Source organism: Emys orbicularis, chromosome 24, assembly GCF_028017835.1.
Source record: "Emys orbicularis isolate rEmyOrb1 chromosome 24, rEmyOrb1.hap1, whole genome shotgun sequence".
Taxonomy (NCBI): Eukaryota; Metazoa; Chordata; order Testudines; family Emydidae; genus Emys; species Emys orbicularis.
In genome coordinates, this window is record NC_088706.1 from 17,856,868 (window position 1) to 17,882,262 (window position 25,395).

The 25,395-nt window shown below is 56.3% G+C and overlaps 1 protein-coding gene across 1 annotated transcript; it reads right to left on the bottom strand.

Annotated features, from left to right (window-relative positions):
* Positions 1-7,072: 7,072 nt before the first annotated feature.
* On the bottom strand, positions 7,073-24,020 carry SH2B1 (SH2B adaptor protein 1). Its single transcript, XM_065421994.1, has 10 exons — positions 23,957-24,020; positions 16,791-17,758; positions 14,192-14,293; positions 13,578-13,669; positions 13,214-13,320; positions 10,168-10,374; positions 8,816-9,033; positions 8,539-8,710; positions 7,456-7,552; positions 7,073-7,091 (listed from the first exon to the last, which is right to left on the bottom strand). Exons 1-10 carry the CDS (start codon positions 24,018-24,020, stop codon positions 7,073-7,075), a joined length of 2,046 nt encoding a protein of 681 aa, XP_065278066.1.
* Between the last annotated feature and the right edge of the window lie 1,375 nt (positions 24,021-25,395).

The window sequence follows — 25,395 nt, forward strand, 5'->3', positions numbered from 1 at the left end:
ATGTCCTGTATATGGGCCACTGACCTTCCTGTGGTCCCCATGTCCTGTATATGGGGCACTGACCCCTTGTAAGCCCCATGGCCTGTTTATGTGACACTGACCCTCCTGTGGTCCCCATGGCCTGTATATGGGGCACTGACCCCTTGTGAGCCCCATGTCCTGTATATGGGCCACTGACCTTCCTGTGGTCCCCATGGCCTGTATATGGGGCACTGACCCCTTGTGAGCCCCATGTCCTGTATATGGGCCACTGACCTTCCTGTGGTCCCCATGGCCTGTATATGGGGCACTGACCCCTTGTGAGCCCCATGTCCTGTATATGGGCCACTGACCTTCCTGTGGTCCCCATGTCCTGTATATGGGGCACTGACCCCTTGTAAGCCCCATGGCCTGTTTATGTGACACTGACCCTCCTGTGGTCCCCATGGCCTGTATATGGGGCACAGCCATGGGGCACTAACTGTGATGGTTCTTGGGGTACCGGGATTCTGAGACCCTTCGGTACCCCTGCCCAGCAGGACGGAGTCTGGTGGCTGCTGGGCGGCTCCTTGGCCCCACCAGCCTGCCAGCTGCTCACGCGCTCTATCTGGGCTACACCAGCCCGGCGCTCGCCTCGCAGGGCAATGGTAGGTGCTCCCCCAGTTCCCGTGTTGCTTTGCATCACTCCCCTGTGCTATGCAGCCCAACACTGGCTGCTCGCAGCCGTCCCAGAGCCTCTGCCCCACAGGAGCCATGGGCCCCCGTGTTCCCTCAAACCGCACCCCAGGAACCAGGCAGCACCTGGGCGCACGTGTAGCAAACCATATGCAGGTTTATGGGAATGATGAGAAGTAATGGGAACACCTGGTTACAACGAGCCACAGCCCTGGCTCCGCCTGTCTCTGCAGTACCCCGGCCTAGCTACCGGAGCAGGGTTCCCTGCCACGCCCAAGGCCCAGGAGCCAGACGTTCATGGAAGCCCCCCTCCAGGGGTTCCCTCAATGACTGTGCACCGAGGGCCTCTGCTATCCTGAGACGCGATTGTCTTTGCTTCCCACCAGGGCGCTCTCCGGCGGGCTGGGTCACCTCCCACTGGCTGTGCTCATCGGCAATTGTCTTTGCTGGTTTTCCAGCGACTGGCTGGGCTGTGGCCAGGGCAGACTAGAACCGGCATTACCAGGCTAATGAGGGGGCGGGGGGTCAATGACTGGTTCACACCCCACCCCATGGCTGAGTTGCACCCCGAGCTCCCCACGCACCCTGGCAGTAGCAACACAGTCTTTGTTAGCTCTTTGGGGCACATGGCGCACAAGGATTGTGAATCTTGACAAGTCAGGCGCCTCCTGCAGCCTCTCATGTTCCTCCTTCTGGCAAAACGGCCTGTACGGCGTGTTTGGAGCAGTGAGAGTGTAGGGTCTGCGGTGAGAGATGTTTGCAAAGACCAGCTGACCCTTTGGCAAGGAGCCTCTGGGGCATGCTAACCCCGCCCCATGTCCCACATGTGGGGCGCCAGCCACAACCCACGGCCCATCCGTGGGCCAGGGTGCTGTGTTCCAGGCCCAGTGAGGGGCCCAGGATCCTGTGAGATGAGCCCCTTTATGTTCCAGCTGGAGGAGACGAAGTCCTCTTTGTTGTGGGGGTGGCCGTGTCTGACTCTCTCTCCCCCTCCCTCCCAGGCAGAGGGGATATGAAAAGCCAGAGTCCTGGGCTGCAATTCAGCCCCCAGTCCCCACCCAGCCTTCTCCCATGGCCAGAAGAAAACCCCAGGAGCCTTCTAGCCTCAACCTGGCTGGCGGGGCCCTGGGAAGCTGCTACCCCAGTGACATCCACCCAGCTGCCAAGGATGAAAGCTCATCCCCACTCGCCCTGATGCCTGCGTGGGGTGAAGAGGTCCCAGGAACCTGGGTGTAGCCAGTGGCCATGCCCCCACCCAAGCATGCTGGCTCCATGCCCCATCCCTGCCGGGCTGCCAGCTCTCATCCTGTTTGCGGGTTTCCACTGAGCCCCAGCTCCTGGAGTCCTGTGATTGCAGCAGGATCTTGGCATCCCTAAGTCAGATTCTTGCCCTTTGCAGTCAGCGAGACAAGTTGGGAGAACGCAACCCCCCAAAAGCTGCAGAGGCAGCAGGCAAATAAGCAGCCTCCGGCATTTTACATGGTGGAAAACCTGGTTTTCAAACTGATCTCTCTGAGATCAGACTGATGAACTGATGAACACTTGAGATGGGGTGGCTGCGTTGGCGTCACACCCACTGAGAGGGGGGCTCTGAGGCAGTCTGCACGCCTGGCAGCAGGCACTCACGCACATGGCTATGGGGCGGGGGGTGAGCAAGCCAGCAGGAGCTTCCCCAGTTGCTCAAACTGTTTATTTGGTTCCAAAACCAACCCAACGTGCTGCTGTATTTGTACAGCACCTGGCACGCCAGGCTTCTGCCCCAGGACTGCAGCTCCAGGGTGCTCCCATAAGACACACAAACACATACCACTAATTTGAAGCCCAAATGAAAAAGCGCTCTGGCTTCATGTCAGCGTTTCCAGTGGGACAGGGCGGTTTTCAATAGGGTTACTTCTTCCTGTGAAAAAAATCCATGAGGCAGAAGTCCCATTTTCCCAACTCCTCTAGGAACTGACCTGTGGGCCACTGTAGCTTTGGGGAGTGGATTCTCCGCCGTTCGAGGCATCGCTCACTCTGAACGCTCAGCACCGATCACAGGGCTCCCTGCAGGCATCCCTCTGGGCTGGGCCCTTCCCGCCCTAGCTGGGCTGCTGCAGGGTGCCGCCTGGCTGGTCTTATTTGGGGGTCTGTGGCAAGGTGCAAGGCCCCAAGGGAAGGCCGGACATGCACTAAGGCCTCTCATGAGGCCAGAGTCCCAGATGATGGGCTAATCCTGCCTGCGCCCCCCTCCTTCACCCACCCCCAGTTTAACAAGGTGATCAATTTTCCAAGGGATCCCTGATGAATCTGGTGGGTTCCTGCTGCCCCCCCCCCCCCCGGCCCGCAGCTGTCCCTGTCTGTCTCCACAGGGCCAGGTGGCTGGTGGGAACAAGGTCACGCAGAGCAGCCTTGTCCCCGGGGGGTTCTGGAGCGCTGAGGGGCGAGCGCTCGGCACGCAGGGCTGGCGGGGCGCTCTGGGGAGGGCAGCTGGGCTGGGGCTTCCACAGCCCCCCACGCAAGTGCAGTCTCCATGCCCCATTCACGTGGGGGAGGGGCAGGAGCTGGCTGCCCCCACAAAACCAGACTGAGCCCCCCATCCCCCCGGTGGATCCAGCTGAGGACCAAGGGCTTTGACTCAGTCTCCCCAGGCAATATGTCCCCCAGGGGAGCCCCAGCAATTCCCTACCAGACCAGTGAGCCCCTGTGCCAGGACATTGCTCCAACGTGGAGCTGGGGAGCTGGTACTGCCCCAAGCTGGGCAAAAGGGGGGGCCCTATGGGACACACACCAGCCCCCGCCCAATTCCAGCTGCCATCCCCTCCCTGCATCACTGCTCTCCCCTCAGCCCCCACACACCCCGCACCTCCACAGCCCACCTGGACCCAGAGAACAAGGGCAGTTGTTGTCTGAGCTGGGCATAGAAGCCCAATGAGGCTGCCACAAGCTCTGCTGATGCCCCTCAACCCCCTACTAGCCCAGTCCTGGACTCTTGGCCACCTCCCCTGATAAGCCGGTGCCCCTCACTCCCGACCCACAGCCCTTGCTAGCCCAGCCCTGCCCCCCCTCCCAGCTCTGCCGGTGCCCCTCACTCCCGACCCACAGCCCTTGCTAGCCCAGCCCTGCCCCCCAGCTCTGCCGGTGCCCCTCACTCCCAACCCACAGCCCTTGCTAGCCCAGCCCCCCAGCTCTGCCGGTGCCCCTCACTCCCGACCCACAGCCCTTGCTAGCCCAGCCCTGCCCCCCAGCTCTGCCGGTGCCCCTCACTCCCAACCCACAGCCCTTGCTAGCCCAGCCCCCCAGCTCTGCCGGTGCCCCTCACTCCCGACCCACAGCCCTTGCTAGCCCAGCCCCCCAGCTCTGCCGGTGCCCCTCACTCCCGACCCACAGCCCTTGCTAGCCCAGCCCCCCAGCTCTGCCGGTGCCCCTCACTCCTGACCCGCAGCCCCTGCCAGCCCAGCCCTGCCGATGCCCCTCACTCCCGACCTGCAGCCCCTGCTAGGCCAGCCCTGGGCTCCCCCACCCTGTGCCCCTCCTGACCCCCACTTCTGATCGCCCATATGCAGCGATTCTGGTTTATTTGCTCTCGGCTCCGTGTCCCCGGGTGGAGGGGAGCTCCAGGGAAACCACAGGGACCAGCAGCTCCCCCTGGTGTTTCGATCACTCCCAGCACCCACCTCCCAGGCCAGCCTGGTCCTCCCTGGTCCCGGCTGCCAGGTGGGGGGACCCAGGTCCATTGTACCTGGAGCCAGGGCAGGGCACAGAGGGGCTGCAGCTGGGAGCCAGCAGGGGCCTGCCCCCGTGTGAGCTGCGCAGCCCAGGGGCGCGCGGGGGGGGGGGGGGGTTATCCTTCACCCCCCCCCCCATGCCATTACTCACCCCCAGCAGCACCAGGGGGCAGGCCCCAGTGCTCCAGTCTGGGGCAGGAGGTATCCCATGCTGTCCCCACAGGGGTCCCAGCTGAGCTAAGTGACCAGCTCTGGCCAGGGGTCAGCACCACCCGCTGCAGGCCCCCCCCACAGCCAGGCTGCGGTGCTGAGCGGGAGGGACAAGGCCAGGGCCCGGGCAGAGGGGGCTGCACACCCTCAGCAGCATCATGGGCTCTGGAGGCCGGGGGGGGGGTGAGGCCAGGTCCCCGGCCAGGGCAGAGGGGACTGCACGGCCTCAGCAGCATCATGGGCTCTGGAGGCCGGGGGGGGGGTGAGGCCAGGTCCCCGGCCAGGGCAGAGGGGACTGCACACCCTCAGCAGCAGCATGGACTCTGGAGGCCGGGGGGGGGGGTGAGGCCAGGTCCCCGGCCAGGGCAGAGGGGACTGCACACCCTCAGCAGCAGCATGGACTCTGGAGGCCGGGGGGGGGGGGGGGGTGAGGCCAGGTCCCCGGACAGGGCAGAGGGGACTGCACGGCCTCAGCAGCATCATGGGCTCTGGAGGCCGGGGGGGGGGGGGGGGTGAGGCCAGGTCCCGGGCCAGGGCAGGGGGGGCTGCACGCCCTCAGCAGCAGCATGGGCTCTGGAGGCCGTGGGGGGGGGGGTGAGGCCAGGTCCCCGGCCAGGGCAGAGGGGGCTGCACGGCCTCAGCAGCAGCACAGGCTCTGGAGGCCGAGGGGGGGGGGGGTGAGGCCAGGTCCCCGGCCAGGGCAGAGGGGGCTGCACCCCCTCAGCAGCATCATGGGCTCTGGAGGCCGGGGGGGGGGGTGGCGAGGCCAGGTCCCGGGCCAGGGCAGGGGGGGCTGCACGGCCTCAGCAGCAGCACAGGCTCTGGAGGCCGGGGGGGGGGGGGGGTGAGGCCAGGTCCCCGGCCAGGGCAGAGGGGGCTGCACGGCCTCAGCAGCATCATGGGCTCTGGAGGCCGGGGGGGGGGGGTTTATCCTAGCGGCTGGGGCTCGGCGGGTGTCTATCCTGTACCCTCACGGTCAGCGTGCCGGGGACTCTGGCCTGGGGGAGAGATCTTAGCCCCCTCCCTTCCCAGCACTGGCCCAGCTCCCTGCGGCCTCTGCCCTGGGAGGCACAGGGGAGTATTTATCCCCCAGGGGCCCGCTCCCACGCTGGGTGCAGGGGGTGTCCCTTTAGCCCCCCCATGCCCAGTGGGGGGACATTTACTCCGCCATAGTCACCCCACTCCTTTGCGAGCACCGTCCCCAGGCCCTTGGGAGGGGGGGGGGAGGGTGTCTCATACTCCTTTGGCGCTGGGGTGGCCACTCCTGGGGGCAAGGCCAGTGCGGGGTGTCTCACGATCCAGCCCCCAGGGCACAGAAGAGACGGAGCCACTGCCGCTGCATTCGAGCTTTTCTTTCCCTCTTTTTCTTTAAAAGGTGAACGAGGTTCGTACAAACACCAAAAAAATGAACAAAAAACCAACAAACGGACCCCGGCCAACTAAAAACCAGACACGGCGGAGTCAGGGGGCTGGGGTGGGGTCGGGTCCAAGGCTGGGTCGGGGGAGGATAGTCTAACTACTCCACAGTAGAAAAATAATTTTGAGAGGGGGCGAGGAGGGTGCGCCGTGGAGGGCGAGGGGCACTGCTGTGCAGGGTGAGACTAGGCAGGGAGGAGAGAACAGATGGGGGCAGCGCACAGGTTGGGGGACATACGAGGGGACAGACATATATAGTATCTTCTCTTTAATTTACTGGGGGGGTCCGTAAGGTGCGGCCAGTCGAACGTGGGGTGTGGGGGCCTGGCCCGTAGCCCTAGGCTGGCTCCGGGAGGTGTATAAATATGTTGCTTTGGGGTGGGAGGAGGAGGACAGGGCCAGAAGGGGGCTGAACGCCCTGGGGTCAGAGGTCACACTGGGGGATGCATGAGAATACATTCGGAGACTCGATACATTCAGTGACAGCGTGCGGAGCCGGGGAGGGGGGGGAGGAGGGAGGGACAGGCCCCCCTGGCCTGGAGAAGACCAGTCCCTTACTCCCCGTAGTGCTCTAGAGGCCCTGCCCTGTAGTGTTTCGGTGCCCAGCCCCTCTGCCAATGGGGGGACGACGTACCTTCCTGCCCCAATGGGCTCTGTACCGCTGAGGCCAATCTTGCGGGGAGGGGAGAGGCTCAATGATCACATGTAAGGCGGGAGGTTGGGAAGCTGATTCAAGGGGGCTGGCCCCCCTCTCATGGGGCCCGGGGGCATACAGTGGGGCTGGGGCTCCCTTGAGGCAGGGCCCCGGGGGTGCTCAGTGGGGCTACCCCACCCCCAACGTGGCTCAGACGAAGGAGTACTGGTTGTTGACGGCCCGGGCATGCCCCGTGTCTCCCTCTGGCTCCTCAGCCTGGAGCTGCAGGACCCTCCCCGCGGCCCCGTCCTCCGGGTCCCCTGTGGTGCCCCCTTCCTCCTCCTCCTCCGGCAGGGAGGGGTTGCCGGGGGCTGGGGCTTCGGGGATGAGCCAAGGGGGCTGCAGGAGCCCCCCCTCCGGAGCCGCGTGCCAGGATGGGGGCAGGGGGGGCCGGCTATGGGAGGTGATCGGCTCTGTGGAGACAGACAGACAGACAGATGGGGTCAGGTGTTAGCTGATGCCCTTGACACTGAAACCCCAGCCCCCACCCCCCGATCAATAACAGGGTGACAGCCCCCCACTTCCCACATCAGGGACAGGGCCACACAGGAGGCTGTGAGGGCCAGCCTGACAGACCTGGGACCCCTCTCCCCTAGCAGCTGCTGCCCCCCAACATCTGTAACGGCCCCCTGCCCGCGGGAGCTCTGAGGAATGGGGGTGAGCAGCGGCAGCTCACAGACACACCCCCACCCTCCATGGATGGCATGATGGGCCATGGCGCACACAACAGACACTCACTCCCTCGGGGCCAGGCCCCCCGGCGCGGCTCACACTTACAAACAGTCATTCGCGCCGATGGAGACGAGGCCGGGCGAGTCAGGGCTGCGCTGGGTCGGCTCACAGGCGGCGGCTCGGCTGCCCGCCCTGTCCCTGCCTGCAGGGGTGGGGGGCACGAGGGGGGGGAAGACAGAGACGCCCGTCAGATACGGGGACAGACAGATGGACGTGGGGGGGACAGACGGGGATAGCCGCCCAGCCTGGGGGGACAGACAAAGCACAGACGGATGGACAGACACAGGACAGGACACTGCCAGATAGGGCTTGGACGACCCCCTCTCCTAACACATCTGCGCCCCCCCCTTCCCCTCCGACGGACCCATGCCCGCCTTCCCCAAGCAGCTCCCTCCCTCCCGAACCGTACACGCACTGCGTCCACCTCCTTCCCCACCAAGCCGTATGCACGCCACACCCACCTCCGTCCCCCACCCCCAGCTGGACCCACGCACTCCCCCCCGCCCCCCGAGCCAGACGCATGAGCCCACCTCCCTCTGCCCCCCTGGACACGTGCACCTGCCTCCCCGAGCCAGACACAGGCGATGCCCGTCTCCCCCCGCTGAGCCAGACGCATGCCACGCCCCCACTCCCCGCTGAGCCAGACGCGTGCCACCCCCCCCCACCCACCTCCCTCCACACATTCCCCCAGCCCCAGATAGACACAAGCCCTCCCCCACAACCACACGCATGCTTCCTCTCCCAGGCAGCAAGACTCAAACACACATTCCCCCAAGCCAGATGGGGAACAACCAGCCTGGGGCTTGGAAATGCCCCTCCCCTGACAGACACTCTCCAGACAGCCGGATGGGAACCCCCACGACACGGAGACCCAGCCTTGCAGACAGACGGACAGAGAGGGAACAGCCAGCCCCATGGCTCCCCTCCCCCCCCCCCGAGCCCACGGGGGAGCAGGCGGACAGGGAGCCTCCAGCCACGCCTCCTCCAGCCAGTTATGAATGAGCTGTGAGCCTCCGATGGAACTGCAGCTGATGTGCCCTCCCGGGCGCCCGGCACACCCACCCCACAGTGCCCTGGGGCTGCTGCCCCCCACCCCCGGTGCAGCAGGGCCCCCCGCCACGTTCTCACCATGCAGCCGCTGCGAGGCCACCACATAGCTAACCAGGGTGACGTCGCTGGAGCCGCCCGACTCCAGCGGGATGGGGTGCACTCGGAAGTGCTCCAGCATGTCGAAGATGGTCTGGAACCAGAGGTGCTGCACGCGGCACTGCCCATCCTCGTTCAGCGACAGGCGCAGGTGCTGGCGGGGGAAGGGGAGAAGCGGGTCAGACCATGGCCACAGGCTCTGCGGCCCCAGGGCTCCTGGCCCTTCTCTGGGGATGGGTCCACGGGCTCGGGCACTCACCTTGGCCTTGCCCTGGAAATTGAAGGTCAGCACGTACTCCCCACGCCGGGTCTCGCTCTGTCGCACCAGGAAGACACCATGGCTGCTGGGGCCGCCAGCCAGGACCAGCTGGGCGGCCTTCAGCCGGGACAAGGTGCCGTGGAACCAGGGGTACTCGGAGAGGGGGTGCTCTGGGTCCCCCCCCCCGGGGTCCGGCTCCCCCTGGAACAGGAACGAGCCTGACACGGGAAAGGGGAGTGAAACAGCACACGGGGGGCATGGCTCCAGCACGCCCGACCTGCTCCCCGCTCAGTCCCCGTCCCCGTCCCATTCTCCCGACCTGCTCCCCACTCGGCCCCATCCCCGGCATGTCCCCCCAACCTGCTCCCCACTCGGCCCCGTCCCCGGCATGTCCCCCCGACCTGCTCCCCACTCGGCCCCGTCCCCGGCATGTCCCCCCGACCTGCTCCCCACTCGGCCCCGTCCCCGGCATGTCCCCCCGACCTGCTCCCCACTTGGCCCTGCCCCTGGCACGTCCCCCATGACCTGCTCCCCGCTCAGTCCCCGTCCCCGGCATGTCCCCATGACCTGCTCCCCGCTCAGTCCCCGTCCCCGGCATGTCCCCCCGACCTGCTCCCCACTCGGCCCCGTCCCTGGCATGTCCCCCCGACCTGCTCCCCACTCGGCCCCGTCCCCGGCATGTCCCCCATGATCTGGTCCCCACTTGGCCCTGCCCCTGGCACGTCCCCCATGACCTGCTCCCCGCTCAGTCCCCGTCCCCGGCATGTCCCCCCGACCTGCTCCCCACTCAGCCCCGTCCCTGGCACATTCTCCCGACCTGCTCCCCGCTCAGCCCCGTCCCTGGCACGTCCCCCATGATCTGCTCCCCACTCAGCCCCCATCCCTTCTCCCCGACCTGTTCCCCACTTGGCCCCGTCCCCGGCACGTCCCCTTGACCTGCTCCCCACTCGGCACCTGTTCCTTCACCCCAACCTCCTCCTCCTCTCAGCCCCATCCCTGGCACATCCCCCCAACCTGCTCTCCACTCGGCCCCCGTCCCTGGCACGTTCCCCCAGACCCATTCCCCCCTCCCCTGAACACACGCCCACCAGACCCAGTACACCCCCCCCAGCATGCCCCTCCTACAGATCTGGTATCCCCAGCCCCCCAAGCACACCCCACACCAGAGACCTCCCCCTCATCCCACCCCCCCTTCCCAATTACACCTTTGCTTCCCACAAAATCTCTTTTCTACTCTGGGTCCCGCTCCCGACACACCTCCTGGAACCCCCCCCATCTCTGGCTACATGGTCCCCCCGAACTCCTCATTACTCTTCCCCCAGTATCCCCGCATGGACTCCTCTGCTCCGTACCTGTGGCGTCAGGAGTGTCGGGGAAGGGCGTGTGTAGCAGGCCAGGGGGGTAGGGACCCTGCAGCCGCTCAGCTGCCTCATCGATGGGTACCCGGGGGGGCAGCTCAGGAGGCAGCAGCTCCATGGAGTTGAAGTGGGAAGCAGCAATGGAGATGGAGCTGGGGGAGATGGAAGCCGAGGGGCGCTCGGACAGACCCCCATACGCACCTGGGGGGACAGATGCAGATGAAGTTACCAATCCCCACAGAGCTGGGGGCGCTGGGACAGACCCAGTTCAGGGTTGGCTCATGCTGAGGCCATCCCATGCTGTGTGGCTCATGCTCCCTCCTCAGCAGGTCCAGCTGGTCTGGTTTTCTCTGGAAGCACCCAATTCCTGAACGCAGTGTGATCCAGTGGCGGGCAGTTCCACTGGCCCAGGGGAGCACATTCTCTGGATCCACCACTCCCCATGTACCCATCACAGCTCCCTCTTCTCTCCGTTATTGTCTACCGTGTCTCCTCTCTCTAGTCACTGCCACCCCTGCAGACCCTGCCCCTGAATAAGAGACCCTCAGCCCATGGCTGCTTCGAGATCCCCTGGGCCCAGGGGGTAACTCTTTCTGCACCACTCCCCAGCCACAGGGAAGCCCATGCCAGCTTTGGCTGTGCTGGGGTCACTGCACCCAGAAGCAGTGGATGGAAGAGGAGTCAGGAGCCAAGTGTGAAAAGGAGGAACTAGGCTAGGGGAGAAGGGAGCTGGGGATGGAGAGACAGGCTAGGTGTCTAGCGTGGCAGGTGTAGGGGAGAAGACGGCTGAAGGAGCTGGTCTAGAGGAAGGGCTGGGGGGGGAACAGCTATGGGGTGCTGGTACCTGGTGTGGGGAGAGTGGGGTTTGGGGACCAGCTATGGAGTTAGGGTGCTGGTATGGCAGGTTGTCACAAAGTGACAATTTTTTGTAACATTTTTATACAGGTTGGTGTGGGTGCGCCAGAGTTTCCCTCCTGTGCTGCATTGTTTCTCAGAGCGGAGAACAGGTCTGTGTGTTCTCACCAGGCTAGGACACAGGTGTGGGTGTCGCCTAGTTGTCTGGACCCTTAGATCCCATATCAGTGGAGCTCTTCAGAAGACAATGACAAATCCAATACCTAGCAACCAACGACCCAGAGACATACCGACTTCCCTGCTGTGACACCCTGTACTCCATGGTCACCACTTTTATATGGCTGCGATATATTTGGTACAAAGTGTGCCTTGTGAGGTATCATTTAAAACTCAATCTGCTGAACATCACGGCCCTGTTGAAATGTGTGTAACAACACTTCATGTCAAATTATGAGGTTTTACTGTATGATTGTTAGTGAAATATGTTGTGATTCTGCATAATCCCATAAGCCAATTTCTCAGAGACAAAGCCATGCCAGCTAGGGGCTAAAAGATCACTGCCTGCTTAAATCAGAGATTCACCAGCAGGGGACTTGTAAACAGGAAATTTACAATTCATCTGAGCTGACGTACGCCATGGAACCGCTGGCCCCTATGACCCAGCAAGGGCTTGTCCAGCACAGAAGGGTTGGGGTATCAAAGAGGGGGAAACGCCTCTAGCCACCTCTCCTCTCACATCAATGAAGACCTGCGGGGTACTGAACTAAGGGGAGTGGTCCCAGACTGAAAGGAGAGACAGCCTATGAACTGAGAATTACCTGCAGCATCTGGTGTGGAGAGAATGATGTTTGCTTCAAATCTTATTGAGCTTGGCAAAGTTTAGGAATTAGCTAGTGGTTTTATCTTTTTTTCTTTTGTAACCAATTCTGACTTTTATGCCTTTTCCCTTATCATCACTTAACTGGGTCTTGCTCCAGTTAATAAACTCGGTTTATTGTTTTCTCTAAACCAGCTGGTTCAATTGAAGTGTTTAAGAAACCTCTACTTGAGACAACAAAGGCTGGTGCATAAACATTACCCTTTGTTGGGATGTTCAACTATCTATGAGCTTGTGTTGTCCAGCGGGCTACTGAGCAGTGTAAGACGCACATGATGGGGGGGCCAGAGCTGGGACAGGGCTATGTGGGTGCCACCCTGTATCGACTCATGGCTGGCTGGGAGAGCTTCGTGTAAACATCGGAGAGTGGCATTCCACGCTAGGGGCTGCGCGTGAGCAGCCTGGTGCGACAGTACAGCAGTGTCCAAGGCACCCCAGGCTAGAGAGCTAAGGGGACACGGCAGTCTGGTCAAGGGAATGCCACACCCACCTCTTAGCAGGGGGCTGAGCTGCATCTCCCCAGCTTGGGAACAAAGGACTGGGGGGAGGGGGAAGGGAGGGTAAGTACCCTGACTGCCTCCAGCAGACCACAACCTGGGAGCCTGACAAAGAAGATCAGACAGACGGGGAGAGAGCCAGCCCCAAGGGGCTCCCCACAGCCTGGCGGGGCTCTGGGCTGAGCAGAACGGACTGGGCTGTAACCTGCACCCCTCTGCGCTACCCTAAGGGCTCCCTGTGCCGTGGCCAGCTAACTAACACACCCGACTGCGTGCCAGCGCTGTGGGGCTGTCCCTGCCACGCTGGGCGAGGGGCACCGTCCCGGCAGCGTGGGCACGTCTCTGCCAGGGTCTGGCTCAGCGGGACTCGCTGGGCAGAGCTCACGGGGGAAGCAGGAGGCTGCAGCCCAGAGGTCCAGTCTAAGCAGGCAGTGAAGCCACATGGCTTATCCAGGAAGAAGAGAGACCCCAGGGGGTCTGGCTCACTGAACAGGTCCTCTGAGAGACTGTTCCAAAGCTGGGGCCATAGCACCGACCCTGCGGCTCTGGGACAGAGCCAGAGGGGGCTGGGAGCATGCCATCCATCTATGGTATGGGAGGAGGCAGGGCTTGGGAGGGGGGCTGGCTACAGGCCCCTGGTAAAGGGGGATACAGGGCAGGGGGGCCAGCCACGGGGTGCTGGTTCGGGGGGAGAAGAGGCAGGCCTGGGGAGGGTACGGGGTAGAGAGGTTGGGGATTCGGTTATGGGGGAAGATGGCTTAGGGGGTGGTTCGGGGGGCTGGCAGGACCGGGGGTCTCTGCTGACACTCACCCTGGGAGAGCTGCTCGTTGCTCTCGCTGGGCAGCAGGGGCAGCTCCCGGCTTGGCATGCTCTCCGAGTGGTTGAGGCAGGTCAGGTCTGTGCTGTCCGTGTTCTCCCTGCAGGGACACCGGCATGATTCACAGGTGAAGGACACCCCCACCCCGGGGGATGCTGCCTGGCTCCCCCTCCTAGGAACGGGGATCTGGACCCTGCACTGAGCGCAGGCCCAGAGCAGGAAGCCAGAGCAATGCAGGGGGTGGAGGAGTTGGTGGCACAGGGGGGTCCCACAGCAAGGCGATGGGGACCCGGAGCCCTGTTGCCATGATGGGGAGATGTCAGAGCTGGGGTTGCGGCCGGACGCTGGCTCACTCACCCCGGGCTCATGCAGTCCTGGATGTCGGCCAGCCACGACCTCATCTGCAGCGAATCGACCGTCTCCAGGATGTACTCGAGAGAGTTCTCCATCTGCCAGGTACACCGGGTCAGCACCAGTGCCCCGGGCTCCCCCTTCCCAGTCCCTCATGGGGCTCCTCCCTCCACCCCTCCAGCATCCCAATCCCCCAGCCCTATGGCACCCCTCTTCTGCCACTCCAGCCTCAGGTGCTCCCACCCCCCTCCTCCCCTCCCCTACCAGTACGGCACCCCCAGGACATCTTCCAGAACTCCTCCTGCACACACCTGTGGGGCCATCCCCAACCTCCCAGAACCCACTTACACCCCTCCCCCACAGAACATCTCCACAGCCTGGCCCCACAGCTGGGGCTTCCTGCTCAGACCCTCAGCACTGGGGGATGATCCCCTCCTCCCTGCTCCTCCCCCCCCCCGGGGGGTGGGGTGTCACAGCCCTCAGATGGTTCCACCTGCTCCACCCCAGCCCTGTGCTTAATCCACGACAGCAGCAGCGGTGCAAGGAAGGGGTGTGGCTGATTCTCCCCCCCCCCCCGTGAGCAATTCCCCCCCCAGCCCCTCCCAGTCCCCCGCACCCACCTTTAAGACAAAGGTGTTTTCCTTGTCAGGCATCTCCAGCGGCGTGGTGGTGCGCACATCTGTCACCGCCGAGCAGAGGATGCTGACCCGGGCCTTGGTGGACTGAGGGCAGGTGAGAGACAGCAAGGTGAGATGGGACGCGCAATCAACCCAACCCTGGGCCGGGCCATTCATCCCCTCCCCACACAGGGCTGTGTCAGGCTGAGTGCGATGGGACAGGGGTCATTACTGACCTGTTACACTGAGGGTGCAGCCCAGGGAAGGGACTTTGCCAAGACTGCACAGCCAGATCAGGAACCCAGGAGTCCAACCTGACTCTCCTACCCCTGCTCTACCCCGGTGGTTCTCAAACAGGGGTATGTGTACCTCTGGGGATACGCAGAGTTCTTCCAGAGGGTACATCAACTCATCTAGACACTTGCCTAGTTTTACAACAGCTACAGAAAAAGCACTAGCGAAGTCAATACAAACTAGGGCTGTCAATTAATTGCAGTTAATTCAAGTGATTAACTCAAAGCAAATTAAACAAACAAATTAATTGTGATTAATCACAGTTTTAATTGCACTGATAAAGAACAACAGAATACCAATTTACATTTATTATAAATATTTTTGGATGTTTTTCTACCTTTTCAAATAAATTGATTTTGTTTACAACACAGAACACAAAGCATACACTGCTCACTTTAAATATTTTATTACAAATATTTGCACTGTAAAAAAACAAAATAAATAGTATTTTTAATTCATCTCATACAAGTTCTGTAGTGCAATCTCTTTATCGTGAAAGTGCAACTGATAAATGTAGATTGTTACATAACTGCACTCAAACACAAAACAGTGTAAAACTTCAGAGCAAGTCCACTCAGTCCTACTTCTTGTTCAGTCAATCGCTAAGACAAACAAGTTTGTTTACATTTACCAGAGATGCTGCCCGCTTCTTATTTACGTCACCAGACAGTGAGAAGAAGGCGTTCAGATGGCACTTTTGTAGCTGGCATTGCAAGGTATTTATGTGCCAGATATGCTAAACGTTCATATGCCCCTTCACGAACCATTCCAGAAGACATGCTTCCATGCTGACGACGCTCGTTCAAAAAATAACGCATTAATTAAATTTGTGACTGAACTCCTTGGGGGAGAATTGTATGTCTCCTGCTCTGTGGTTTTACCTGTGTTCTGCCATATATTTAATGTTGGATGATGACCCAGCACATGTTGTTTGTTTTAAGAACGCTTTCACTGCAGATTTGACAAAATGCAGAGAAGGTCCCACTGTGAGATTTCTAAAGACAGCTGCAGCACTTGACACAAGGTTTAAGAGCCTGAAGTGCCTTCCAAAATCTGAGAGGGACGAGGTGTGGCGCTTGCTTTCAGAAGTCTTAAAAGAGCAACACTCCGATTTGGAAACTACAGAACCTGACCCCCCCCCAAAATCATCCTTCTGTTGGTGGCATCTGAGTCAGATGATGAAAACGAACGTGTGTTGGTCTGCACTGCTTTGGATCGTTATCAAGCAAAACCCGTCATCAGCATGGAAGCATGTTCTCTGGAATGGTGGCCGAAGCATGAAGGGGCATACGAATGTTTAGCATACCTAGCACGTAAATACCTTGCAACGCCAGCTACAAAAGTGCCATGAGAATGCCTGTTCTCACTTTCACATGACTGTAAATAAGAAGTGGGCAGCAGTATCTCCTGTGAATGTAAATAAACTTGTTTCTCTTAGCGATTGGCTGAACAAGAAGTAGTGAACTTGTAGGCTCTAAAGTTTTACATTGCTTTATTTTTGAGTGCAGTTATGTAAAAAAACCAAACCAAAACAAAAACATTCTACATTCATAAGTTGCCCTTTCATGATAAAGAGATTGCACTACAGGACTTGCATGAGCTGAATTGAAAAATACTCTCTCTCTTTTGTTTATCTTTTTACAGTGCAAATATTTGTAATAAAATATAATAATATAAAGTGAGCACTGTACACTTTGTATTCTGTTGTAATTGAAATCAATATATTTGAAAATGTAGAAAACATCCAAAAATATTTAAATGGTATTCTATGATTGTTTAGCAGTGCAATTAAAATGGCAATTAATCACGATTAAATTTTAATCTCACGATTACTCGCAATTTTTTAAATCATTTGACAGCCCTAGTACAAACTAAAATTTCATACAGCCAATGATGTGTTTATACTGCTCTATGCACTATACATTGAAATGTAAGTACAATATTTATATGAGCCCAGTAGTTTTTAAGAGAGAGAAAACTTGGGGTACACAAGACAAATCAGACTCCTGAAAAGGGTACAGTAGTCTGGAAAGGTTAAGATCCACTGCAGTACCCCTCTAAACCCCCACTCTCCTCCCAAAGCCAGGCAAGGTACCCAGAAGCCCTGTCTCCAGAACACCTTTCATTCCACCTCGTCTCTCACAATATGTACAGCTCTAGCAATGCTCCTTAATCCTGAACCGCAGCTCTCTGCCACCCCGGACCTGAGGATCCCCCGGCCAATCCCTACTAGCAGCCCCCCCATGAGGAATCCCATCAGGTGGATGGCTGCCCCCCAGGATGGGACACAACTCCCACCGCCCCTCACCTTGGGGGGGATGTAGAACTCCAGCAGGTAGCCCTCGCCCTCTCCCTTGCCTGCCTTCCGCAGCAGCAGCCGGCATTTCTGCCATCGGGCCCGGCTGCCACCCCCCCCTCCGCTGTCATCGGCCACGATATAATTGAGCAGCCCCTCCCGGCGCACACTGGACAGTTCCACTTTGGGGGCAGGCGCCTTGCTGAGCCGCAGCCTCTCAAACTTGTGTGTCCAGCGCTCGGTGGGCAAGGAGTCCGCGGCCCCGCCCCCCGAGGAGTTGGAATTGGTGTTGGCCCCGCCAGCCTCCTCCTCGGTGGGGGACTCGGCTGAGCTCTTCCACTGCAGGATGCCTCGCATGCTGCCCCGCACACTGCGGCTGACGTTGCGCAGGGAGAAGCGCTTCTTGAGCTTAGGCTTCGTGCTGGCAGTCGCGGCAGAGGCTGAGACGTCCTCAGAGCTACGAGACTGGCTGCTGGACAACCCCGAGGCCAGGCCGGGCTGCGGCTCCACCGGAGAGGCCACCGAGGAGTCGCTGCAGGTCTCGGAGAGGTCGCGGGTGGAGGAGGAGGAGGCGCCCCCAGGACAATGGTGGGCACCAGTGAAGGGAGCGATGTCGCAGCGGGGGGGTGAGTCGCCGGCACAGGCCCGGCTCACCTCGGCCTCGAAGTGCTCCACGAAGTGCTCCGCGAAGCGGCGGGAGAAGGCAGCCTCGGCCCCTGATGCTGCAAACTGGGGGTTCTCGCTCAGGAAGGCGCGGAAACGCCGTGCGAAGTCCAGGGCGGCTGCCCGGGCATGGGCCTCGCAGAAATCCCGCCAGCCGGGCGAGGGCAGCGGTGCCACCGCCGCCTCCACCACCCCCGGTGGCGCCACGCTGCCGTTCATGCTGCTGCCGCTGTCCAGGAGACAGGGGCCCCGGGAGGGGCTGGGCGCCAGGATCCTGACCACCAGGAGGCTGCTGCTGCTGCTACTGTCGTGCTCACCTGGGAGAGTGGGGGAGACAGAGAGTGAGAAGACAAGCAGGAAATGCAGCGCTGTGGGGTGAGCCCAGAGGCCAGGGGAGCAGAGCTCCATAAGGGGACTTTGGGGGTGCACCAGGAAGCGATGGGTAAAGGGGGCACAGCTCCAGAGTGAGAGAAGAAATAGCCCCAGGACACACCACATGACCAGGAAGCTGAGCAAAGGTGACAGAAGATCCTGTGGGGGTGGAACTCTAGGGTGGGAAGAGGGCACAGCGCAGAGACCTCAGGGTGGGGGATGGGAAGGGGCTGGGGAGAGCCCCTAGAGATACCCTGGGGAGCATGGTGCTGGGCTGTGGGAGTATGTGGGAGGGCACTGCACCAAGGGGGCATGAACCCCAGGAGGGGAAGATGGGCTGGAGGATTCCCCTGGGAAGAAGGGGCAATGAAGTGCCTAGGGGAGTTGCTGGGGAGACGTCCAGGTGGCAAGAGGGAGAAGACGGCTCCAGGGTGTAACACTGGAGAGGATTGGGAGGCACTGCACCGTGGGAAGGAAAAGGGCTGAGGGGAACGACCATTCTGTCTCCCCCTTTCCCCTTACGCCCAGGCTTAGCCTCCCTCTCAGCACCCCTCAGTTGCCCCAAACCTCCTTCCTTCAAGCTCCTGCCCCAGCCAGGCCCCCACCCCCAGCGCCCCTTAGCCACCCCAAACCTCCTTCATCTGGGCTCCTGCCCCAGCCAGGCCCCCAGCTCCAGTGTTTTCCCTGGGAATTGAAATTAAGTGGGGGTGTTCGCATTTACAGGGGACTGAGGGCGGATGAGAGGTTAGACCGTGCGGGTGAAGGTGGGCTGCATGGTACCATAGTAAAAACTGAAAAATGTTTCACAACCATTTTATTAGATTTAACTCATGTTTTAAAATCATCATACAAATTAAAGTTGGCTACTCAAGCCTGCTATGAAGCACGACTTCTACATCCTTCTTGGTTTCTTCTTGTAATTTTGCACAACTCTGTTAATGAACTTCTCAAATGTACTGCATTCATTTTTTGGTGGCTTCTCATGTGTCCGGTACTTCCAGTCCTTCAGGATATGCTCATGATCATGCAGAAGGCAACTCCTTTCAGAACACAACATTCTATTCAACGAAGAAAAAGAACACTCAACTGTAGCTGTTGAGACTGGGAGTAGCAAGAGATGTATTCCTACTTTTTTCATCCCAGGAAACATAGCACAAAGTTTGGGTCGAACCACTAGTGATGAAAAAGAAAAAGTTGAAGTCAAATCTTTGTTCGTTCATCGTATGATATTCCGCTCTGTGTTCAAATTCTTTGCTCTGTTGGTAGTGTCTCACTTCACTTAACAGTCGGTGTTTTATAAGACAGGCATCTGTAAAAGCTACGTGGAGGTTGAGTAGAATCCAGAAGTCGCTGTTGTAGATTTGTAAGAATCAAGTCTGTGTACTTTTTCAGCTGTCTTAACAAACACTTCTTGTCTTCTTCACTTAAGGATTCAATATAAGTGCCTTCATTAGTCAACTTCTTGATTGAAGTCTTTGCTTCTTCCAGTACATTTTCAATGGCTATCTCTTTGATTGATCCAAGCGTAGCATCTATTGCTGGACAGAGATCTACTATTCCTGGATGGCATTGTTTAATGACCCAAGTGGTTTCAACAGTAGACTTAAGAGAGAGAGAATGGTGATAGTCTTCTGTAAACTTAGTAGCAAAAGTTGTCCACCAGCCTCACTACTTAGATCTGTCCTATCTCAGTAGATACTTTCCAAAGCCAGTAATAATGGTTGCAGTAATTTTAAGACAACAGCCAAGGATCGCTCATGAGAAAGCCAGCGGGTTTTCCCAGGTTGGACTAATTTGAACTTCAGTCATATTGTATCTTATATTTTTTCCAAGACATTCAGTCCTTCTGGACTCTTGCTGGAAAAAAAAAAAAAAAAAAAAAAGAGTATAATGTTGGGAAAATAACACAGCGGGGCACAGACTATCCAACAAATTCTTGGACTGCATTGCAGCCAACTTTTTATTTCAGAAGGTTGAAAAAGCTACTAGGGGGGAAGCTGTTCTAGACTTGATTTTAACAAATAGGGAGGAACTCGTTGAGAATTTGAAAGTAGAAGGCAGCTTGGGAGAAAGTGATCATGAAATCATAGAGTTTGCAATTCTAAGGAAGGGTAGAAGGGAGAACAGCAAAATAGAGACAATGGATTTCAGGAAGGCGGATTTTGGTAAGCTCAGAGAGCTGATAGGTAAGGTCCCATGGGAATCAAGACTGAGGGGAAAAACAACTGAGGAGGGTTGGCAGTTTTTCAAAGGGACACTATTAAGGGCCCAAAAGCAAGCTATTCCGCTGGTTAGGAAAGATAGAAAATGTGGCAAAAGACCACCTTGGCTTAACCACGAGATCTTGCATGATCTAAAAAATAAAAAGGAGTCATATAAAAAATGGAAACTAGGACAGATTACAAAGGATGAATATAGGCAAACAACACAGGAATGCAGGGGCAAGATTAGAAAGGCAAAGGCACAAAATGAGCTCAAACTAGCTACGGGAATAAAGGGAAACAAGACGACTTTTTATCAATACATTAGAAGCAAGAGGAAGACCAAAGACAGGGTAGGCCCACTGCTTAGTGAAGAGGGAGAAACAGTAACAGGAAACTTGGAAATGGCAGAGATGCTTAATGACTTCTTTGTTTCGGTCTTCACCGAGAAGTCTGAAGGAATGCCTAACATAGTGAATGCTAATGGGAAGGGGGTAGGTTTAGCAGATAAAATAAAAAAAGAACAAGTTAAAAATCACTTAGAAAAGTTAGATGCCTGCAAGTCACCAGGGCCTGATGAAATGCATCCTAGAATACTCAAGGAGCTAATAGAGGAGGTATCTGAGCCTCTAGCTATTATCTTTGGAAAATCATGGGAGACGGGAGAGATTCCAGAAGACTGGAAAAGGGCAAATATAGTGCCCATCTATAAAAAGGGAAATAAAAACAACCCAGGAAACTACAGACCAGTTAGTTTAACTTCTGTGCCAGGGAAGATAATGGAGCAAGTAATTAAGGAAATCATCTTCAAACACTTGGAAGGTGGTAAGGTGATAGGGAACAGCCAGCATGGATTTGTAAAGAACAAATCATGTCAAACCAATCTGATAGCTTTCTTCGATAGGATAACGAGTCTTGTGGATAAGGGAGAAGCTGTGGATGTGGTATACCTAGACTTTAGTAAGGCATTTGATACGGTCTCGCATGATATTCTTATCGATAAACTAGGCAAATACAATTTAGATGGGGCTACTATAAGGTGGGTGCATAACTGGCTGGATAACCGTACTCAGAGAGTTGTTATTAATGGTTCCCAATCCTGCTGGAAAGGCATAACGAGTGGGGTTCCACAGGGGTCTGTTTTGGGACCGGCTCTGTTCAATATCTTCATTAACAACTTAGATATTGGCATAGAAAGTACGCTTAAGTTTGCGGATGATACCAAACTGGGAGGGATTGCAACTGCTTTGGAGGACAGGGTCATAATTCAAAATGATCTGGACAAATTGGAGAAATGGTCTGAGTTAAACAGGATGAAGTTTAACAAAGACAAATGCAAAGTGCTCTACTTAGGAAGAAAAAATCAGTTTCACACATACAGAATGGGAAAAGACTGTCTAGGAAGGAGTACGGCAGAAAGGGATCTAGGGGTTATAGTGGACCACAAGCTAAATATGAGTCAACAGTGTGATGCTGTTGCAAAAAAAGCAAACATGATTCTGGGATGTATTAACAGGTGTGTTGTGAGCAAGACACGAGAAGTCATTCTTCCGCTCTACTCTGCTCTGGTTAGGCCTCAGCTGGAGTATTGTGTCCAGTTTTGGGCACCGCATTTCAAGAAAGATGTGGAGAAATTGGAAAGGGTCCAGAGAAGAGCAACAAGAATGATTAAAGGTCTTGAGAACATGACCTATGAAGGAAGGCTGAAAGAATTGGGTTTGTTTAGTTTGGAAAAAAGAAGACTGAGAGGGGACATGATAGCAGTTTTCAGGTATCTAAAAGGGTGTCATAAGGAGGAGGGAGAAAACTTGTTCACCTTAGCCTCTAAGGATAGAACAAGAAGCAATGGGCTTAAACTGCAGCAAGGGAGGTCTAGGTTGGGCATTAGGAAAAAGTTCCTAACTGTCAGGGTGGTTAAACACTGGAATAAATTGCCCAGGGAGGTTGTGGAATCTCCATCTCTGGAGATATTTAAGAGTAGGTTAGATAAATGTCTATCAGGGATGGTCTAGACAGTATTTGGTCCTGCCATGCGGGCAGGGGACTGGACTCTATGACCTCTCGAGGTCCCTTCCAGTCCTAGAATCTATGAATCTATGAATAAGACATTAAACGGATGGCTTTTTTAATATCTTTTGAAGATTCTGCACTCATACTAGTGCTAGTTGGAGAAGATGGTCTCTGCATTGTGTATAGGAGAGATTCGGGTTACACTTCTCTGAGCAAAGCTTATACTCCACTATGTCTTCCAGAGAAGTTTGCAGCTCCATCAAATGCACAAGCAGCCATCTCTCTGGGGTTCAATTTACAAGCAATTAACTCTTCTAAGACGTGGGTTGTCAGAGATGCAGCAGATGTGTTGTCTATAATCTGAACATCTAGAAATGCAGCTGTTGGCCTGCTACTGACATGAAAATAATCAAGATGACTTAATAATTGATGCCCATATGCATCGATTCATTCATCTGCCACATATGCACATTTTCTGAATGCAGTGAGAGTTCTTCACTTTTTCAACTGCTGAACCTTTCACTGCTGCACCACATGCTTCTAACCAGCTAGTTGAGTTTCTTGCAGAAAGATAGCGAACATTTGCTGGTCTTGTTCGGAACCAGTGTCCAACTTCAGGATTAACAACGGAAAATGAATTTAACATTGGACTCCTGTTTGCAGGGTGTGGTATCTCTTGCTTAAATAGAAAGTACGATTGTTGCGACAGCCACATTTGTTCCCAAAACTGTGTTGTGTCTCCAGAATTCTTAAAAGCCTCGTTAAGTTGTTCTAAAATTGGCTTTGATAGTGACTGGCTTACAAGGCTTTCTGCATGTCGACGCAGTCCAGAGGCTTGGTGTTTTGCAGCCTTTTAATGTAGGTTGTCAGCATTGGCTTTGCTGATCAGTTTGGCAAACCAAGCTCCTCCATTTTTAATATATAAACCCACGGTATGCCCACATCTTGAATACTGCATGCAGTTCTGGTCGCCCCATGTCAAAAAAGATATATTGGAACTGGAAAAGGTACAGAGAAGAACTGAAATGATTAGGGGTATGGAATAGATTCCATAGGAGGAGAGATTAATAAGACTGGGACTTTTCAGCTTGGAAAAGAGATGACTAAGAATGGATATGATAGAGGTCTATAAAATCTTGACTGGTGTGGAGAAAGTGAACAAGACAGTGTTATTTAGTCCTTCAAATAACACAAGACCTAGGGGTCACCCAATTACATTAATAGGCAGCAGGTTTAAAACAAACAAACACAAGGAAGTATTTCTTCACACAACGCATAGTCAACCTTTCAAACTCTTTGCCAGAGGATGGTGTGAAGGCCAAAACTATAAGGGGGTTCAAAAAAGAACTAGATAAGTTCCTGGAGAACAAGTCCATCAATGGCTATTAGCCAGGATGGGCAGGAATGCAACATCATGCTCTGAGTGTCCCTAGTCTATGCGCACCAGAAGCTGGGAGTGGATGACATGGGATGGATCACTGGATGATTACTTGTTCAGTTCATTCCCTCTGGGGCACCTGGCATCGGACACTGTCAGACGACAGGATACTGGGCTAGATGGACCAGTATGACCGTTCTTATGTAAAATGAATTATAATATAACAATACAAATGTTTAGTACTAAAATTCCCCAAGATAGTGATCTCTCAAGATAGCAACAATGTGAGATAATTACTTTGGCAAATAATGCATTTTAAAAATCTTGGCCTACTAGGAAATGTATATTTATATTAGTTTCCCAGTCACAAATCTAGCATTTGGGAGCAAAGTCACTAAAATGTAGTCCAACAAACAAATGTTCCTTTAATGTACTCCTCCCTTCTCCCTCCACCGCACCCCACTCATAGTTGTTGTCCTTGGTCAGTGGAGAGACAGAGTTCAGAGGTGCTTTCATGTGAGTTCACCTCCCACCCTGCGGGGGGGAGAAGGCACCTTGCTGTTTCCTCCAGACGCTCGCCACTTGCTCCGGCTGCTCGCTCTGGCTGCTGTTTGTCATGCCACCATTCACTCCACTGCCAATGGCCCTACGCCGTCACCTTCTGCTGCCACCTGCCACTGTGAGCTCTGCAAGTTGGTCTCTTGAGGGTCCACCAGCTCTCAGTGGGGAACCTCACTGCTAGTGCAGCCTGGGCAGGGTCTTCCACAGAAATGCTGTCCTGCAGCAAGTCTACACCCTTAGATTATCAGCAGTCACTTAAAAAAACAAAAGACTATGGAGCCTAACCAGCTCTATCCTTAAACCAGGGAGAGGGGCAGGTCAAATGGCGCCTGTGACTCTTAGGCAGAGTTGACACCACCAAGCAAAACACCTGTCCCCCACCCTTTCTCTACACTGGGATCTGGCATCCAACCCCCCGCTTACCGAGTGCAGTTCAGCTGACGGTGAGCAATGCTTAATTTGTAATGAAAAAGGTGCTGAGGTTCCAACAATTAAGTGCCAGAGCTCCAGCAAGTTTTTTACATTAATCATTGATGTGGCAAACCCAGAGGTCCTGGGGCTATGAACTGCCAAGTCTAGAGGTGCTAGGGCTCAGCCCTGGCACAAAATTAAGCACTGAGGGTAACCCCCTCAATCAGGACAGGCTAAGCGCAGTTCTGCTGCCCTTTACTCCTACAATAACAACATTTAATGACTCCTGCTGTAACCCAACAGCAGACAAACTTGATCACTTGGGCAGCACAGCTCTGTCTGCTGGATGTGTTCATGTAAATACAATCTGGGCCTGAAGCCTTTTTCTCTCCCCAGCTCATCACCAGCGGTCAGAGGGGAGCTCACTCACACCTTGTCTACAAGTCACAATTGGAAATTATTAGGTTGGCCAACGTCGCAGTAACAAACTGCAGCCAGGTGAGGGAACTGCGCTTTGTCCCCACGTTCCCCACCTGCCAGCCTGGCTCAGGCCACAGGCTGTCACCCTGCGCAGGGCTGTCACAGCTGTAACTGGTGTCAGGCTGTCACCCTGCGCAGGGCTGTCACAGCTGTAACTGGTGTCAGGCTGTCACCCTGCGCAGGGCTGTCACAGCTGTAACTGGTGTCAGGCTGTCACCCTGCGCAGGGCTGTCACAGCTGTAACAGGTGTCAGGCTGTCACCCTGCGCAGGGCTGTCACAGCTGTAACTGGTGTCAGGCTGTCACCCTGCGCAGGGCTGTCACAGCTGTAACAGGTGTCAGGCTGTCACCCTGCGCAGGGCTGTCACAGCTGTAACAGGTGTCAGGCTGTCACCCTGCGCAGGGGTGTCACAGCTGTAACTGGTGTCAGGCTGTCACCCTGCGCAGGGGTGTCACGGCTGTAACAGGTGTCAGGCTGTCACCCTGCGCAGGGCTGTCACAGCTGTAACTGGTGTCAGGCTGTCACCCTGCGCAGGGCTGTC

What these genes read in the sequence shown, in the direction of transcription:
- SH2B1 (XM_065421994.1), bottom strand. Translation starts at nt 24,020, where the DNA reads ATGACAAACAGCAGCCAGAGCGAGCAGCCGGAGCAAGTGGCGAGCGTC. An exon ending in CGTCTGGAGGAAACAGCAAG is followed by an intron (nt 17,759 to 23,956) that starts GTGCCTTCTCCC and finishes CCACTCTCCCAG; the next exon opens with GTGAGCACGACAGTAGCAGC. An exon ending in CGACACTCCTGACGCCACAG is followed by an intron (nt 9,034 to 10,167) that starts GTACGGAGCAGA and finishes TTCCCGTGTCAG; the next exon opens with GCTCGTTCCTGTTCCAGGGG.